At 43.5% G+C, this 19,979-nt stretch overlaps 1 protein-coding gene across 1 annotated transcript; it reads left to right on the top strand.

Moving 5' to 3' along the window:
- The first annotated feature begins 322 nt into the window (after positions 1-322).
- LOC123723881 (galectin-9) lies at positions 323-18,504 on the top strand. The gene is made up of 8 exons (XM_045703887.1): positions 323-631; positions 1,117-1,205; positions 1,406-1,613; positions 2,490-2,609; positions 2,694-2,882; positions 15,828-15,916; positions 17,464-17,620; positions 17,908-18,504. Exons 1-8 carry the CDS (start codon positions 596-598, stop codon positions 18,052-18,054), a joined length of 1,035 nt encoding a protein of 344 aa, XP_045559843.1. The 5' UTR covers positions 323-595; the 3' UTR covers positions 18,055-18,504.
- Positions 18,505-19,979: the final 1,475 nt, after the last annotated feature.

Raw genomic sequence — 19,979 nt, 5'->3', positions numbered from 1 at the left:
ACATTTGAAATATCTTCACCGAATCCAGGAGAGACAAATGGAAGTGTCTAAAGGACAGTGGTAGCCTACAGTTAGTTGTCTTGGGTTGAGGCGACAATCGGGGAATTAATTAGGATATGGAATAAGAAATGATTAGAAATTAAAAAGGTGCCATTGTTATTACATTTTACATGTGATGTTAGCATGTGTGTGTGCATGGAGACAAACTGACCTCTATACACAGCAAACTCTGTCCAATTCTGTGTCAACTTCCTGACAACATCACCTGACTGAGTAATTGCAGGTTAATGATTGCAAAAAAGCATAAAAATCAATCGGCCCGCATCGTCTCTTGATTAGTCTGTGTGTAGGCCTACCGATTAGGGCAAGACCGATATTTCAAACTGCAGCATATTTCGATAGAGGTATTCGTTAGGGGGAAAACTATGTAGGGGAATTGTAAACTAGGCTACATTGTTACTTACTTACTCACTCTTCCCACCCCTTCAATTCACGAAAAAACGAAACTACACATTTCTGAAACGACAAGTCATCCCCGAGAGGAGAGCGTTGAGCAACTGAGAAGACGTTTCGATTTACAGTGAGATTTAGAGAAATGGCATTTTATAACCAGGAACCTTTTTATAATCCAGTACGTTTATTACAACTATTTATTATGTGATTGGTTGTGTTGTGTATTTAAAATGTAGACGTTCTTAATGTTTAACTTTGGGAGAGTTGAGCGTGTGCTTACGGTCAAATCTGGTAATCAAAATGCGCACCCATCCGTTTCTCAGTAATATACTGTACATTATTTTCCCAGTTAGTCTGCTTTTTTCAATTCACAGATTTAATGCTAAAATCAATATATGCATAGCTAGACATTCATAGTATCAATTCATGCTATGCTATTGTGCAAATTTAACATGTATGTTATTAGGCTACAGTGAATGTCTCGCGTATTCCGTTATGTAGACCTAGGCCTATTAATAATTATCACACAAGCAGTAATAGTGGATGTAGTAAAGAGGAAAGAGTCAATGTCCTCTAGCCTACATAATAGTTGTTTTAATTTCATTTTTCCATTCTTATTCAATTCAGTTTGTCATTAATGATTCTGCTTAATATATGTCCCAGAGTCTCCCTTTCACCGGCTCTATCCACTGTGGGCTTCAGGAGGGAAAGACCATCATTATCACTGGGAGAGTTCCCCATGGGGCAGACAGGTGGGTCACCACAAGCAGATATAAGCTTTGATAATACATTTGCTTATTATTTGTCTTCGAGAGAGTCCGAGGCTGCGTTCCAGTCCAGATAATGCCTAGTACACATTTATAGCGCCGATTCAAACTTTTTCCGAGAACTGTTTAACATATCCGGAAGCACATGATCTCTCTCGGTCTCACTTTCTCTTTCTCTTTCTCAGGTTCCATGTGAATTTGCAATGTGGTTCTATGGCAGGGGCAGACATTGCCCTTCACTTCAATCCACGCTATGACAGTCACCCTGGATATGTGGTGACCAACACCTTGCAGCAGTCCAAATGGGGGTCAGAGGAGCGGAAGCAGCATTCCCCCTTCCAACATGGCTCCAGCTTCAGCCTCGAGATAACTGTCCAGAGGGACTTCTTCAAGGTCACCCAAACCCTCTCCTACTATAGCAAATGGAGGATTCATATGTAGGAACTTAATTTGAGCCAGTTTGTTACAGCAGGAAAATAATCCTGCAGCCACAGGAAATGTTAATAATTATATGGATTATAGTTAATGGGGTTGATACATTTTTTGTTTTAAAGGGGAAATTACAAATGTTAGAAGCCTTTTTTAACCTTGAATTCACAAAAAGTTAGCATTTCCTGTTGGCAGGAAAATTCTCATCAACAAAAGAGTGATCGAATTAAAAACCAACAGCTGTACATTCCGACTACACAACATCCTTTTCAGTCTGTCATTGTAAAATATATCATTTCCTGTTTTATATAAATGACTGTAAAATACTATGATTACAGAGCTCCCACATGATTTCAATGAAGTCAGTGACTCATAATCTATTTACTTAACTTTTATTTAACTAGGCAAGTCAATTAAGAACAAATTCTTATTTACAATGATGGCCTACCCCGGCCAAACCCTAACCCGGACGACGCTGGGCCAATTGTGCGCCGCCCTAAGGAACTCGCAATCACGGCCAGTTGGGATACAGCCTGGAACCGAACAGGGGTCTGTAGTGACGCCTCTAGCACTGAGATGCAGTGCCTTTGATGGCTGCACCACTCTGGAGCCCATGGTGTTTCACTCTTGTTTTCTTGAAATGATATGTTATGTATTCTATTTGTATTCTGTTTTACAGTGTGACTCAATTTATTCTAGTCTGTTTAGGAGTTAAAATGGATTTAAATTCATGGGTTGGAAAATAACTTGAATAGTTGTGAGTGACACCTGTTCTCTCACTCACTGTCCTCAGGTCCATAATGACTCTGCTCATGGTCGTTCTCTGTTCTCTGTCTTCAGTTGAATGTGAATGGGAACCATTTCATGACCTTCAAGCACCGTATCCCGTTTTACTCAGTGGACACCATCTCAGCCGGGGGGAAAGTGGAGTTGACCTCCATCGCCTTCCAGAACCCTGCGGTGAGTAGTACCTAACATATTAATTAGATGGACAGAGAATTTGAAGACAGTTCAACTGATTTAAAGTGATTTCATGTCCTTTAGCCCACCTTTCCTGCACAGCCAGGATTTCCGGCACAACCTGGATTCCCTTCTTACCCGGGACTTCCGGCACAACCAGGATTCCCTTCTTATCCGGGACTTCCGGCACAACCAGGATTCCCTTCTTATCCGGGATTTCCGGGACAACCAGGATTCCCTTATCCAGGATTTCCCGCACATCCAGGATATCCAGTGAGTTAATCTGGATCTGAATCAATAATGATAATTTATTGGCCAACAACTTCTTGGTTATCGGACGCATTAACATTTTTTGGGTCAGATCTGTGATTTGTATTCCTTTTACTGTCTTTCAGAGTCTCTAGATTTTAGTTATCTTTCAGTCAACTGGGTTCCACATCTCACTATGGGACATCCCTATTTTGTGGGTCATTGGTGGAAGTATTATTCAAATCACGCCTAACAGCCTAATCAGAGTCACTCCTAACAGGCCAATCAGAGCTTTGTGGGTGTACGCACTGCTCTGGTTTCCTCATTCTTCGCGTCTTCATGAGTCTATTTGGTTACTATCTGGTTACTAGCCGTAAAGCAGCTTCATTCAGAAAACTAGCTCTCAACTTAACTGTTCCTTTTGGTGTGGGTTACCACCCCAACACAAAGCGTTGAATGGCTTATTTTCAGGAATTCTGCTAACTTCAGCTTCACTTAACAGAGTGAAGTTACCTCGGTTAGCTTGTTAGCAGCGTTTTTGGTTGTCGTCTAGCTACAGTACACCTGTTGCCTGGCCTCCACACAATTCGCGTTGTTAGCTATTTAGCTCCAGTGCTTTAACATCCCACTAATAGCAGGTTCCCACAAATTTTAGCTAGTCCCATCGCAATTGCAGCTAGTTACCTTCACACAGGAGATATCTAAGGTTCGCCTTTGAGTGCATAGCCTACGAATATCTCACCTTACCATTAGGTCTGTCCCTTGCCCCACCGACGGACACTCTGGCTCAGGCAGCGGAGCACACAGCCTAGCTGTTGTTGCACATGCTCTCTCTAGGCTTCAGGATGAATCGTGCCAAAAGCTTGCTCTTACTGATCCAGCAGAAAATATTTTTGGGAGGAGAGCGATGGCTTTTCGCCACTGCCTCTGTGTTTTGCCCGGCAACATCAGTCACGTACTGGATGTGCCTGAGGCTTCTTGGGCTATTGGTCTTCATGATACTGGCAGTTCTGCTTGGTCTCCTCCTCATGAGAGGTGTTGTGTCTTTGGCATCATTAAAAGTGAAGACTTATTTTATCAAATCAATTCGCTGTAATTATTATTACGTGATTAAACTAATCATGTAAATGTAATTAACTAGGAAGTCGCGGCACCAAGAAAAATCTTCAGATTACAAAGTTATAATTTTTCTAATATACATTTTCAGATATTTTAATATCTGATCAATTAGTCTTCTAATTAATGAATTATTCTTTAACTCACATTAGTCTCATTCCAAACGTCGTAAATTGTTGGTTATCTGCACGAACCCAGCCTTTACTATGAATCATCTATACACCAATTGTCTTAATCATTTATTTACTAACTAACTAAATAATCACAGAAATACATACACAAACAACAGTAGATATGGTTACTAACAAAGGATAGGGAAGATTTCTTAATGGGCTAAGCCGATATGACGGCTTGGTGGACAAAGGGCAATGGGTGTGGACTGAGAACAGGCGGGAAAGACAAAAGCAAACACTACACAGTTGATAATTATATTAATTCAAATGCTAATCCTTTGCACATGAACGCTCACTCATTCGGGAATAATTGCAATCAATATATATTTATGCCCAGTGTGTCGTCGTGATTTCTGTTGGAATCATTCGTCTGCGGAGAATCAGTTCATCATCGTCTCTCTCTCTGCTTCCCTGAAGATCTTTAGTGTTTAGAATGGATACTTCAGAGTACCATTCAGAAATGTTCTCATAGATAGATGTTTCGGTGGTTGCCGGTCTTCGCATCCCAGGTTGACATAATTTCTAGCTGCAGACTAGTAATTAGCATCTAAGATTTGCTCTTATTCTGTAGGGATCGATAGTCTCAGAGTTGAACCATTTCCAGCCGTGTAGCCAATGCTCCACGTGGTATGGTTAGGAATTCAATAACTATTCGCAATCACAGCTCATGCTGTGGGTTTGCTTAGTCTCAACTCAAACCTGTGCACCTTCAGTGTCCACCGTGGTATGCGTGGTCTGAAGAGGATTTCCGCAGGAGGGGGTTTTATTCATAATAATAGAAAAGGAGGTTCTATGACGCCAGATTATGTCTGTGCTCACGGATTATGTCTGTGACGCCAGTGACTTAGTTAAACTTTAAAGGGAATACAGTTCTCTCACATTAACCTCTATGGGCTAGGTGGGACGCTTGCGTCCCACCTACTCAACAGCCAGTGTAATCCCGTGGCGCGTTATTCAAATACCTTAGAAATGCAAAACCTTCAATTTTTCAAAAATATGACTATTTTACACCATTTTAAAGATAAGACTCTCGTTAATCTAACCACACTGTCCGATTTCAAAAAGGCTTTACAACGAAAGCAAAACATTAGATTATGTCAGCAGAGTACCCAGCCAGAAATAATCAGACACCCATTTTTCAAGCTAGCATATAATGTCACATAAACCCAAACCACAGCTAAATGTAGCACTAACCTTTGATGATCTTCATCAGATGACAACCCTAGGACATTATGTTATACAATACATGCATGTTTTGTTCAATCAAGTTCATATTTATATAAAAAAACAGCTTTTTACATTAGCATGTGACTAGCATTCCCACCGAACACTGCCGGTGAATTTACTAAATTACTCACGATAAACGTTCACAAAAAGCATAACAATTATTTTAAGAATTATAGATACAGAACTCCTCTATGCACTCGATATGTCCGATTTTAAAATAGCTTTTCGGTGAAAGCACATTTTGCAATATTCTCAGTAGATAGCCCGGCATCACAGGGCTAGCTATTTAGACACCCAGCAAGTTTAGCACTCATCAAAGTCAGATTTACTATAAGAAAAATGTTATTACCTTTGCTGTCTTCGTCAGAATGCACTCCCAGGACTTCTACTTCAATAACAAATGTTGGTTTGGTCCAAAATAATCCATCGTTATATCCAAACAGCGGCGTTTTGTTCGTGCATTCAAGACACTATCCGAAAGGGTAAATAAGGGTGGCGAGCATGGCGCAATTCGTGACAAAAAAATTCTAAATATTCCATTACCGTACTTCGAAGCATGTCAACCGCTGTTTAAAATCAATTTTTATGCCATTTTTCGCATAAAAAAGCGATAATATTCCGACCGGGAATCTGCGTTTAGGTAAACAGACAAAAGAAAAGAAAGCATTCGGTCGACTCGGGCACGCGCCTAAGCCCATAGTACTCTGAGCGGCCACTTGCCAAAAGCGATAAAGTGTTTCAGCCAGAGCCTGCCTCGATATCATTCAGCTTTTTCTCGGGCTCTGAGACCCTATGGGAGCCGTAGGAAGTGTCACGTTATTGCAAAGGTCCTCAGTCTTCAATAAAAAGAGCCAAGATGAAACACTACTTCTCAGACAGGCCACTTCCTGCATGAAATCTTCTCAGGTTTTGGCCTGCCATATGAGTTCTGTTATACTCACAGACACCATTCAAACAGTTTTAGAAACTTTAGGGTGTTTTCTATCCAAAGCCAATAATTATATGCATATTCTAGTTACTGGGCAGGAGTAGTAACCAGATTAAATCGGGTACATTTTTTATCCGGCTGTGTCAATACTGCCCCCTAGCCCTAACAGGTTAAAGGTTTACCATCACATTACATCATTCCACAAATAGTTTAATCTTTACTCATTAATTTTATACAAGAATTAGATGCAAACCCCATAATTGAGAAATGTACACATTCAGAGATATAGTTATGTGTGTTTCCTGTCCTCTCTGAGGTCACCAAATGAAACACACTCGTCATACCCGTCCCTTATGTGTCCACAGACCATTCCTACTGTTACGTCCTGACCAGTAAAAGGGGTTATTTGTTATTATAGTTTGGTCAGGGCATGGCAGGGGGTGTTTTCTGTGTGTTTTGGGGTTTTGGCCATTCTATGTCCTTTTTTCTATGTTTTTGTATTTCTTTGTTTTGGCCTGGTATGGCTCTCAATCAGGGACAGCTGTACATCGTTGTTGCTGATTGGGAGCCATACTTACGCACCCTGTTTTCCTTTGGGTTTTTGTGGGTAGTTATTTCTGTTTAGTGTTTTGCACCTGACGGAACTGTTGGTCGTTTTGTTATTTTGTCTAAAGTGTTCTCAGTAAATACATTTCATGATGAGCACTAACCACGCTGCATCTTGGTCCCCTCTTTCAGATGATCGTTACACCTACCTCCTCACAAGTGGACATTTTGTATAAAATTCCCATTTTGGGGATTTAGGAGTTCGCCATGTGAAATTCTTTGTTCTCTCTGTGTCTCTCTCTTTCTGCATGGCCAGGGGGAGAGAGTCTCCGCCAGGAATTTACAACCTGAGATAACAGAACCTGGGTGTAATAGAGAGAGAGAGAGAGAGAGAGAGAGGATGCCATGATCTATACCCAGAAAGGGTCACGTCATGACAGTCGCCCCCCTGGTGGTTTGGATCTTGTGATTATCCTGCAAGTTACAAATCATCATAAAAATAATGACCACGTGATCTCCTGTTTGTAGATCATCGTTGCAGTCCCCCTCTGGTAGTTGAACTTGATAGGCTCTCTGAAGGCGGGCGGAGCAGTCCACCACAAGGATAGGCAGTTGATGTCTGGTTGGTGATCGCCGTTGCGGTCCCCCTCTAGTGGTTCACCTTGGTAGGTTTCCTGGAAGCTGCAAAGTACCACAAGGATGGGCAGGGGATGCCCTGGTTGGTGATCACCGTTGCGGTCAACCCCCTCTGGTGGTTTATCTTGGTAGGGTCTCTGACAGCGGGGCAGGCCGCCACAAGGATGGGCAGTGGGTGTCCGGATTTGGGTTCGTCGTTCCGGACCCGTCGTCTGGGCGCCCAGACTGGAAGATCTGGGCAGTAACTTAGGCAGCTGTTAACAACGCACACACACTCACAAAATACGTATAATTACATTCATTCCCCAATGAGCGGCATTGTGGCACTCCCTGACGACACCGCTCGCGTCGCGTGCGTTGCAAAATAAATGTAGAAATCTATGTTATTCAATTGCACTCAACGAGCGTCTGCGTTGCCAAGGGCTAAAATAGAAGTCCTTTCTATTTCTGACGCAGATCACGCTGCAAGTCCTGCCTCTCCCATCTCCTCATTGGTTTATAGAAGCAGGTACCCACGTGCCATCTCCTCATTGGTTATACCCATGTGGATGATTGAAAGATGAACTGTGTTGCCGGTCGTCGTGGTAATACTATGAAAGTTTAGATGCCAATCACCATATAAGTTCAAAGAAGAAAAAGCCTGGAAGGAGGAGAGATGACTAGAAACAATTCGGTTGACCGTTTTATGTGTGGACTAATTGTCGGAGTAGAGGACCTTGTGCATTTCAGGTAAAATAACAACTCAATGTTTATATCCCAGGACAAATTAGCTAGCAACTGCAAGCTAGCTAAATAGGTCAAATTAGCTAGCAAGTGCAAGCTAACTAGCTAAATTGCCATAAATGTTTAATTCTTTTCGACCTGTCCCCAAATTAATGTAATTGGTTCAGAGTTTGTTTTGATATTTTAACCTGCGTGTCGTGATCGCATTTGGTGTAGGGGGACAAAATAAATTTATGAACGATGGTACACGATGGCACACGATGGTTTGGGTTCCGTGTAAGTGATGGTTGTATGGGGACTTTGTTTATGGCTCTATCACTTCCCAAGTGTCAAAGGAACTGAACCGAAAAGGAATGAAAGCATAAACAAAAGATATACAAAATATAGTTCTCACACCAAAATCATCTAATTGGACTGTATTCTATATTCGTCCAATGTCCTGGCAAAATGACTCTATCTTGGCATTGTCTCTAATGTCATGTCTAGGGTTTTCCTACTTGGTGTGTTGCTTAGGCCCTATCCTAAGTTGATAACTATATGATAAGTCTACAGCTGTAAGGCACTAGTTTTGGGCAGTCTACAGGGATGACCTATGGACTTCTGGGAAGAAAACTGGTGAGTACTGTAGCAGTAGAGTCAAAGGCCTCAAAGTAAATATTCAACTACTACGGCTGGTATTTTGCTCGCACCCTTAAGTGATCCTAGCATAAATCCTAATTGGATGTTCCGTTGTACATGTGCGTTTATGCTTACACAAGCGTGCATGTCAAGGGAAGAAAACCAAGTATCATGGCAGATTATAACTTGTTCAGAATGAGTCTGACGTAATCAGGTAATTTTCAGATCAATGCCTGGAGGTCAGTCAGAATTGGTGTCGACGGAGTCTGTAGTGGTTTTACTACAAGTCACTGCATCTTCCACTATTGTAGTGGCGATGGGTATGAAGTCTATTTCAAAGCTATGTTATCCACGGAGGAGCTAACCTCACGACGGAAGTACTCTTTAAGTATTGGACCAGTCATACGTGGTGTGATCATGGTTCATGACTTCTAATAACTTTCCTCCTGAATGGAGGGTTCTATTTATTAATGGCATGTGTGTTAACCATTGGAAGAGTGCTCTGGAGATTCCCTTCCCCGTGTTGTACTCTGAGTGACTCCTAACTACTGTGTCGCTGTTGTCAAGGGTAATTTGATTTGTTAGGTCTCTAACCTTCTTACTGATTGTAGCTGGACTGACTGTTGCTAGTATTGGTACTGGTACTCAAGGCGACCAGTTATCCTACCGATTTATTCTGAAATATTAGCCTACCGGAACACATGATTAGAGCATTTTACTAGTTGTATTGTAGTTGAACCTACAGATGGCAAGGCATGACAACTCATTTTTTTGCCATTTATTTGAGGTGGAAGTCCACTGGACTTCTACGACCAGTGTGGTACACCTCAGTAATATCTTAGATGTGTTCTAATATTATCCCCGTCTAGGGGCCTGTCTGCTCCTCACTGTTGTCATAGGGGAGTTTACAACTAGATTTGTTTTATGCTCTGGCGGCCTCGTACGGTGTTGCCCGTAGTGTCGACCCCCCCACTGGCCTCGATGAGGCTTATTACGGGTCTGGGCTACTATTCCCCCCCTTTGTGTCTCGGGACCCCTCCCCACCAGCGGGTGGTGTTGGTATCCAAGGCACAAACGAAAAGGTCGGGCCATATGTACAAGTTGTCAGCGACCATGTTGTTATGAGAATGGCTGTAACCTTTCAACCAAATCTCCTGGTGTTTGTGCTTCAAAATGCTCAGTGGCTGTCGAGGCCTGTCAGTCACCACCACGTCCGCGTGTGGCAACCTCTTCAATACCTGCGAACTGAGATGAGGATATCGGTCTGTGATATCGCAAAGTGTTTCACCAGTGGGAGTCATCGGGTCAGTTGTGTCATTGTAATGGGTGACAGTCCCCCACAAAGCGGAACGTGTGTCATCGGAAGCAGAGTACACTCTGTGCATCAATGTTTTTCTTGCTGAGGCGGCCGCAGTGCTTGCGGAAGTTAAAAAGAAGTTAATCTCAACTATCGTATTGCACGATTGCAAGGAGGAGGGAAGTTGCTCATTCACAGAGACAGGTGGCTAGAAATCATGAAAAGAATAGTCAATCAGGTTTGCTGATGGCATGTGTTGAGATATCGTAATATCTCTTTGGATCGGATTCTGCACCAAGAGGTTTCTAAACGTAAGGGGTGCTTTCGACAGATACCCCTTGTGAATGACTGCGTTGCAGCTAGCATTAGGGTAAGACAGTGTGGTCAGTGGAGAAGGCCCTGGGGCCTGTGACCATACATGGTTGGTTTTCCAATCCATCAGTGGGAGCAACCGATCCATCAAGTCTGTTCCAAGTAGCAGGGGTTCAGATTCGAGGCTGGTAACATACACCGGGTGAACGAGTGATATGTCCTGGAAGTGTAGTTTCAGCATGACTCTCAATGTGAGAGGCGAGGTAGTCTGAGTGATACCTCGAAGTGTAGTGTTGCATCATTCCACTTTTTACCAACATTTAGTTGGTTTCAGAGCCCTTTTTAGATCATCAAACATAGAGATGAGCGATATTACCGCACCCGAATCAATTAGCGCATGATAAGTTAAGCAGTCCTCCAGGACTGTTTCCAGGTATGGGCGTTTAGATTCGTGTTTAGTGGACATATTCCCCATGAAGTGGAGTGGTCTTTCGCAACGACGTGATGTGCCATTTGTGTTCAAGGTAAAAGCAGATCGACTTTTCCGATTTTGAGTGGGCTTGGCTTTAACGAACCGTTTTAACTTTTTCTTCGCACCCTTTGTATCAGAGTCTATAGACAAGGCCTGTGGGCTTGTTTCTTGATCAAGCGAGCCCTGGATAGGGTTTCAAGTGAGAGCGGGAGAAATTTGAAAGTGCTTGCTATGGGTGTTAATTCCTGCGGACCTGGTGTCTGGTAATTCCCCGTCTAGTCCTTGTGACTTGTCTTTTACCCTTTTCTAAAATTTTTCTCGCTTTAGTTCTTCACGTAGTGGAACTTCTAGAGAACATTGGTCTACGTTTTGATCGTCCTTCAATCGTTTGTTACCCTTGTGCTCTGACACTTTTTGTGGGTTGGGTGCAGGTACGTAGCGAACAGGTCGATTGTAGCGGTAGTCGTTTTGATGGCGACGTACTTTACAGTTATTTCGACCGTGGAGGCTATTGGAATCGTGGTTTCGTGGTATAAACCGTTGTTGTGCGTCATCTCTCAACGCTCCAATACCTGATAATGCACCCTCTAACTGGAGTGAGTGCTTCTGGTCAAACTTCAAAACCGAGTGGTCAGGGCTCTTAGCGTTGTGAACTTTTGATGCCTCAAAAGCTGTGCTTGCAAGCTCTCTGAGTTGTAAGATAGACAAGCCAACGTGGGCTGTAGGGCCCAAGTAGGTAATGAAGGTGGAATACATGTTCGACAGAAACATTCCCACCTCCTCACAAGTGGACATTTTTTATCAAATTCCCATTTTGGAGATGTAGGAGTTCGCCATGTGAAATCCTTTGTTCTCTCTATGTGTTTCTCTTTCTGCATGGCCAGGGGGAGAGAGTCTCCGCCAGGAATTACGACCTGAGATAACAGAACCTGGGTGTGTGTGTGTATGTGAGTGAGTGAGTGAGTGAGTGAGTGAGTGAGTGAGTGAGTGAGAGAGAGGCCACGATCTATACCCAGAAAGGGCCACGTCATGACAGAGGCTTCCAGCGTTGGGCGACCTCACTCCGCTTGGACCCGTTTCTCCACCGGCACAGGTGCGTGCTTCTTTCTGCAAAGTCTCTATCGGCACTTCAATGCTGGAGAGACCCATTCCTCTTGATGCGGGGCTGCCCTACTGGGAGAGTCATCATGTGCAAAGTACTGACAGCGGATGCATCACTACAGGGATGGGGAACTGTCCACGAAGGGCGTAAGGTGAACGGCGTATGGTCAGACTCTATGAGTACAGCCCATATCAACGTTATTGAGCTCTACACTGTGTAACTAGCCCTTCCTACAGGGCAAACATGTCCTGGTCAGGTCGGATAATACGTCTACGCTGGCGTATGTCAACTGCCAAGGAGGAACGTGCTCTTGTCAACTTCACTCTCTGGCAAGAGAGATCTTGCTATGGAGCAGCGAACATCTGTTGCCTCTCAGAGCAATACATGTGCCAGGTAGACTAACCTCAGGTGTGGATTTACAGTTGCGGGGTAACCCCCAACCAGGGGAGTGGCGACTTCATCTCAAAGTCGTCAAGGAGGTGTGGGGGCATTAGGGCAGGCCTGCCGTCGATCTGTACGCATCACAGGACAACGCAATCTCTATGAATGAGATCACAACGGTCCCCTAGGCGTGGACGTACTGGCCCACAAGTGGCCAGACATGCTTCTGCACACCTACCCTCCAGTGGGCCTGATCCTCCCTACTCTGGACAGAGTGAGATCGAACAGTCTATCCCTCACCTTGATAGCCCCGCATTGGCCCTGGAAGCCATGGCTGGCGGAGATTGTACCTCTCCTGGAGGGCTGGGCGATATGGCCAAAATATGATATCACAGTATTTAAAAAAAAAATGGACGGTATGACAGTATTTGACGGTATTTAGATTTTTTATAATAAAAGTAAAAAATGTGCTTTATGAGTAGTGCGTGATCCTAGGGTGGCAACACATACATTCTAAGTGATTTCAATGGGTCTTTTGCCAATCTGATTGTTTTATACTGTTAAATTCAACTTCAATCAAATATTATTTTCAGCATTTTCATACATTTCTATATTTCCTGCACTCATCATTTCGACACTGCAATGTAGGGCTGCATGATATGGGCAAAAATGTAGGCTTTATTTTTAACCAAATGTTGCAATTGCAATTTGACTTGCGATTTCGAGCAAAACACTTGGGTGAACTGTTGAAATCATGTAAATATAATGATTATTCTAATTCTATATTTAGAATATGATAGTGGGCGCTTTGAATACAATGTTGATTAACATGACAACAAATTAAAATGCAAGGTCGGAGTTATTGTGACAGGTTAGGAACCAAATTGTTGTTAAGTGTTTCCTATGGTCTCTATAATCTTTGGCTACATTGACTGTTTTCTCATAGCTACTTAATGTAGCTAACATATTCATGCTTTGCGTATTCCTCTTTGATTTAGAAGACACTGTTGCACAAACAACATGCTGATTTAGGTCTACACCATCACTGGTATTGTCAGACTGTATTCTGTAGCTAATTGCGTTTGCTCTGACTCAGTACATTTATTAGCACGCTACCTAGCCAGCTAACTAGCGATTAGCATTAGTGACTAACAACATTTAGGCCCAAATTGCTAAGAAAAGACAAACTAGCTGTTTTCTGATGTAAGAAACACAAACGAATAGTTTAATTATAGAACGCTCGTGGATGTATATTAAGAAGCAAAGTGAAAACAGCATCGTTGTCATCAACATTGTTGCGTGTACTGCATTGACCATGCAGACTGAACGCAAGTGCCTCGTGGTTGAGGAACAACAAACGCGCTCCTTGAGTGACAAGGGGCGTGGCTAGGTCTGTGTGGAAAGTGGCACCGAGACAAAGAGCGGAGTGAAATGACTCAAGTAGTGAAGTAAACTATAAAAATGGACATTACACACAGCGTATCACATTTAACAAACCAAACATTCAAATATCGTTTTAGAAGTTAAAGTAAAAACCCAAACCAGTCCGTCCATCAATACAGGTATATTGTTAAAATACAGTATACTGCCCAGGGCAAAATATTCCACCCACATCCTGAGCTGATGGATCTCTGGGCCTGGCCCGTGAGAAGTCCAATTTAGACTCGGTGGGCTTGCCTCCAAACGTGGTTGCCACAGTTCAGAGGGCCAGAGCCCCTTCTACAAGAGGTCTTTATGACATGAAGTGGTGGGTATTCGAGAGGTGGTGTGAGAGACGTAAGTTGGTCCCCTTTCAGTGTTACATTCCTGCCGTTCTCTCCTTCCTACAGGAATTTCTCGACAAGGGCAAAGCCTTTTCCACCGTTAAGGTCTACTTGGCGGCGATATTAGCCTGCCATGTAGGACTAGGTGAGGTGACGATCAGGGCTCACCCCCTGGTTCGTAGTTTTATGAAGGGAGCGCGTGGTCTCCATCCGGTCTCCAAACCACTTGCCCCATCATGGGACTTGGCGCTGGTTCTGGATGCACTTACAGGTGATCACTTTTAACCCCCGGAGAAGTGGATCTAAAGACTCTGTCTTATAAGACGGCCCTGTTGCTCGCCTTGGCCAAGCACGTTAGCGACCTTCATGCACTCTCAGTTCATCCTTCATACACTCAGTTTGCCCCCAACTTCTCCAAGGTTAGGATACGTGCTAACGCCGCGTTCATTCCTAAGGTCATTCCCATAACCTATAGTAGTCAAGCCACTGACCTCGTTCCCTTCCACTCTCAGCCTTTCTCTCCTCCAGGGCAGCGGCATCTTAACACGTTATGTCTGGTGCGCGCACTGCGCATCTACATGGACAGGACTAGGCCATTCCAGAATTGTGACCAACTGTTTGTTTGCTTTGCCACCCCGCTCAGGGTAGGGCTTGGTCCAAACAACGCCTCTTCCATTGGGTAATGGAGGCTATCGCCAAGGCGTACAGTTATCCGGGATTGCAGTCTCCACTGGGTGTCCGGACACATTCCACTAGAGGAATTGCCACGTCATGGGCACTGTTCAGAGGCATCTCTGGCTAGTTGGGCTAGTCATTACTGCACCCTCCCTGGCACACACAGTCATTGGTGCTGGAGCTGAGTAGTATGGATCAGATACATTACCATGAAAAAAAAACAGGCTTCTCAGGAAATGGGCTATTGGCAATCGGGGTGTTTTGGAAGTGTCCCATAGTGAGATGTCGAACTGAGTCGACTGAAAGAGAAATTTGGGTTACGGTATGTAATCCCGGTTTTCTGAAGGAGATGAGACAGACATCTCACCAGATTGCTCATCTTGCACAACTTGTTCTTAGATTGAGGAAACCAGAGCAGTGCAGGGTGTAATATAGACACGAGGAGCGTACACCCACAAAGCTCATATTGGCCTGTTAGGCGTGATTGAATAAGGCTTCAACCAATGACCCGCAAACGAGGGCGTGTCCCATAGTGATATGTCTCCCTCATCTCCTTCACTGAACCGGGGTTACATACCGTAACCCAAAGTTTTATGCTTAGTAGTGCTGATGCTTCGTAGTTCCTGTGATGGGGAATTTTAAGATCACTAAAGTTCATATTTGCATAGTGTGGGCTACTTCCTCTTTCTGTACATTGACTGTATTGTTGTGTGAGTGTAACGACCTGTCATTGTCTTTAGGCAGATTGTGACAGAGTTACAGTAAATATACAGTAACCTGTTAACAGGGAAATGTAGTACTGTAATCAACGTGCTGTTAAGATCCCCCTCTCCTGTTGCTTGTCACAGGCCTCTCCTCCATATGTCCAGCCACCATTCTTTGTAAATGATCTTCTATTTTCTTATACTATAGTGTAGCTGAGCAAATTTAGTTAGTTCTATCGCATCAACGTCTATTGGTCATAATGAGGGATTCATTAAAATCTTCCATTTTCATCCAGGCTGTTCCATTCCAGAACACGATCAATGGAGGACTCTACCCTGGACGCACCATCAACATCCAGGGAGTGGTTAAACCCAACGCCAATAGGTCTGATCCTGCCTTATTGTCTTTACAGTAAAGGAGAACAACAGTGAGAAATACACTTCCCCTGGAGTTACAATATAAAATCCTATATATATTTGAATTAAAAAAAGCATAAAAGAACTTTGGCAATTCTAGTTCACCTCATTTCCATGGTATTGCAAGTGTGTCAATGAGCCCTTGGCTTAGAAATAAATAGAAAGAGGTAGGCCTACAAAACATCCTGGAGGGTGCAACTATAGCAGTTCTCCTGTCAAATCAAATCAAATCAAATTTATTTATATAGCCCTTTGTACATCAGCTGATATCTCAAAGTGCTGTACAGAAACCCAGCCTAAAACCCCAAACAGCAAGCAATGCATGTGAAAGAAGCACGGTGGCTAGGAAAAACTCCCTAGAAAGGCCAAAAACCTAGGAAGAAACCTAGAGAGGAACCAGGCTATGAGGGGTGGCCAGTCCTCTTCTGGCTGTGCCGGGTGGATATTATAACAGAACATGGTCAAGATGTTAAAATGTTCATAAATGACCAGCATGGTCAAATAATAATAATCATAGTAGTTGTCGAGGGTGCAACAAGCACGTCCGGTGAACAGGTCAGGGTTCCATAGCCGCAGGCAGAACAGTTGAAACTGGAGCAGCAGCACGGCCAGGTGGACTGGGGACAGCAAGGAGTCATCATGCCAGGTAGTCCTGAGGCATGGTCCTAGGGCTCAGGTCCTCCGAGAGAAAGAAAGAGAGAAAGAGAGAATTAGAGAGAGCATATTTAAATTCACACAGGACACCGGATAAGACAAGAGAAATTCTCCAGATGTAACAGACTGACCCTAGCCCCCCGACACTTAAACTACTGCAGCATAAATACTGGAGGCTGAGACAGGAGGGGTCAGGAGACACTGTGGCCCCATCCGATGATACCCCCGGACAGGGCCAAACAGGCAGGATATAACCCCACCCACTTTGCCAAAGCACAGCCCCCACACCACCAACTTACCGTCCTAAGACAAGGCCGAGTATAGCCCACAAAGATCTCCGCCACGGCACAACCCAAGGGGGGGCGCCAACCCAGACAGGAAGACCACGTCAGTGACTCAACCCACTCAAGTGACGCACCCCTCCCATGGACGGCATGGAAGAACACCAGTAAGCCAGTGACTCAGCCCCTGTAATAGGGTTAGAGGCAGAGAATCCCAGTGGAGAGAGGGGAACCGGCAAGGCAGAGACAGCAAGGGCGGTTCGTTGCTCCAGCCTTTCCGTTCACCTTCACACTTCTGGGCCAGACTATACTTAATCATAGGACCTACTGAAGAGATAAGTCTTCAGTAAAGACTTAAAGGTTGAGACTGAGTCTGCGTCTCTCACATGGGTAGGCAGACCATTCCATAAAAATGGAGCTCTATAGGAGAAAGCCCTACCTCCAGCTGTTTGCTTAGAAATTCTAGGGACAATTAGGAGGCCTGCGTCTTGTGACCGTAGCGTACGTGTAGGTATGTACGGCAGGACCAAATCCTGTCATGGTTTTTTTCCAACACTTATCCTTTTTCCCTTGCCTGTAGGTTCCACGTTAACCTACTGTTCAACTCTGGGATTGCGCTGCACTTCAACCCCCGATTTGACGAGACCCTAGTGGTACGCAACAGCAAGCTGAGAGACCAGTGGGGAAAGGAGGAGCGCTCTGGTGGAATGCCCTTCCACAGGGGCCAGTCCTTCACGGTAACTAGCCACCAGGAACCATCCACTTTTATCTAAGGCTGGCGTTACACAACGCACCTTGTATACAATTTGAGTTTCAAGGATGAATAATTGTTTGTTTCAGCACCAAGCATACCACTTATCTTTCTGTCTAGCTAAGCCCTTTCCTGATACTGATTTCCTTTCTGGTTTAGTCACTCAGACTGTGGCATGATGTTCATTAGAGAGATGATCCACGTTAAAGACGCTGGATTGTTTCTCTCTTTATATCAGACCGAGTAGTAATATGGCTAGTTTGGTCTTTTCAGCTGTCTATTTTCTGTGAGGATCAGTGCTTCAAGATAGCGGTCAACGGGAATCAGACGACCACCTACAAACACCGCCACACCCCCCTCAACCAGGTCAACATCCTGGAGGTGGATGGAGACCTCAGTTTGACCTCTGTGACGGTTTAGTGATGTGGGTCACAACTGTCTTCGGTGACCTAGCCACTTGTTTCATTTTGCGTCACCTCTGACCCAAACCACTTGTATTTTTTATCTCTTTTTGCTACGATAAAAATGACATGAACTTTGTTTTTTTACTGCTTGCACTGCCTGTTAGATTATCTCATTTGCAAATGTATTATTAGTGAGTGCCGTGCCATCGACTTCAAGGATGAGAAATGTGTTCCTGTTTGTTATAAATCACAGTAGAAAGCCATTAGAAATCACATTGATTGCTTTAGCCATTTTTTTAGTAGCACTACACAAATTCTTAAATCATTATTATTTTGTGATATAATGCCAGACCTGACGTTACCTATCATGAGAAGTACCCTGAGGACATTGCCTGGTAATTCCATATGTAGCCTTGTTCATCACCTGTAGTCTCTATACTCTTTTCTATAAACATTTTAAGATATATATAATGTGTGCTTTTAATTTTTTTATTTTTATATTTCAAATGTGAAACATTTTGAAGTGAGACTGGCTATGTCTCTAAATCAGGGCTCTCCAACCCTGTTCCTGGAGAGCTACTATCCTGTAGGTTCACACTCCAACCCTAATCTAGCACACCTGATTCTAATAATTAGCTGGTTGATAAACTGAACCAGGTTAGTTACTGGGGTTGGAGCAAAATCCTACAGGAGGGTAGCGCTCCAGGAACAGGGATGGAGATAACTCTGTTAAAGCCTTGTTCACACCGCAGACCTTAATGCTGAAATCAGTTCTATTTTTAAAATCCGTATTGGAATACTGACTGTCCAAACAGCAAGTTACCAAATAGGATTTGTGTGTGTTCAGACAGTAGTGATTTGCTGACATGTGACCGTTCCTGGTGTAAAAACAATTTCCTATCCCAGAGCTCGAGTAAATTACATTACTATGCTGCTCCCGAATGTACTATGTCAGGACATGGACATCGATTCTATCGTAGTCCATGTGGGTTTTAATGACATCATGAAGGGCAGTTCTGAACAGCTGAAACTGGATTTCAAAGAGCTGATTGACTCTCTGCTAGACACGAATAAAATACCCATCATATCTGGCCCTGCGCCCTCTCTGAATCGTGGCATGGAACGCTTTAGCAGGATTCTTTCTCTTCACAACTGGTTATGTGATTATTGCAGCTCAATGGGTGTATCTTTTGTTGACAATTTCAGTACCTTTTGGAAACTAAACACGTTTTATAAGGAGGATGGGATACACCCAAATAATTTTGGTTCCTGGATCCTTTCACAGCATTATAAGGCTGCATTGAGACAATCAGGGTTGTAGGAGTAAGAGATTACAAAAACAGTAACTAAATATTGTAATCAGATTAGATACTTTTGAAAAACTAGATTACTTTGAGGATGTTAGTGAAAAAACACATCTTTGACACTTCTGTTTTCTCAATGACGTTCAAATCAGCATTGAAAAAAGGCACAAGTTTAAGTTTGTTCCACCTGAGTGAGTCTTACCACAAGTCAGAGACTACTATGGTGACACCAAATGTGGTTTATGGATTGTGGGAAAAGAGCAGGAATAGGCTTTTGTAGGCTTCAATCCAAGCGATGTTGGGCCTGGCCCCTGCTGTTGGCATCCAAAGATTTTCCAATTTGAATAAATGCTTGGAGGTAAGGATGACAGCAGTGTTGTAGTCTACGGCGATACGGATATCACTTATTATTGATATCTACATAGCGCATTGATGTGAATCACACTGCTGCTCTCTCATTTAGCTATTTACATTTTACGGATTGTGGTTGTTCTGGATGGCTGTTCACACATGTAAATGTGTATTTGAACCCAATAATGGTTGAATTCAAGAAGTTTAAGTTTCCTATCAATCACTGTGTTTGAAACCAGTGAACAACCAGTGAAACATCCGCTCTTGCAAATCAAATCAAAGTTTA

The sequence above is a fragment of the Salmo salar genome, chromosome ssa20, assembly GCF_905237065.1.
Source record: "Salmo salar chromosome ssa20, Ssal_v3.1, whole genome shotgun sequence".
In the NCBI taxonomy this organism is placed as follows: Eukaryota; Metazoa; Chordata; class Actinopteri; order Salmoniformes; family Salmonidae; genus Salmo; species Salmo salar.
The sequence above is the reverse complement of the archived record's forward strand: the minus strand, read 5'-3'. Positions and strand labels throughout refer to the sequence as shown.

Bases quoted from the DNA above. Each gene is read 5' to 3' on its own strand.
- LOC123723881 (XM_045703887.1), top strand. From the start codon at position 596: ATGGCATTTTATAACCAGGAACCTTTTTATAATCCA. The intron at 2,610-2,693 runs GTGAGTAGTACC...CATGTCCTTTAG, and splicing joins TCGCCTTCCAGAACCCTGCG to CCCACCTTTCCTGCACAGCC. The intron at 17,621-17,907 runs GTAACTAGCCAC...TGGTCTTTTCAG, and splicing joins ACAGGGGCCAGTCCTTCACG to CTGTCTATTTTCTGTGAGGA.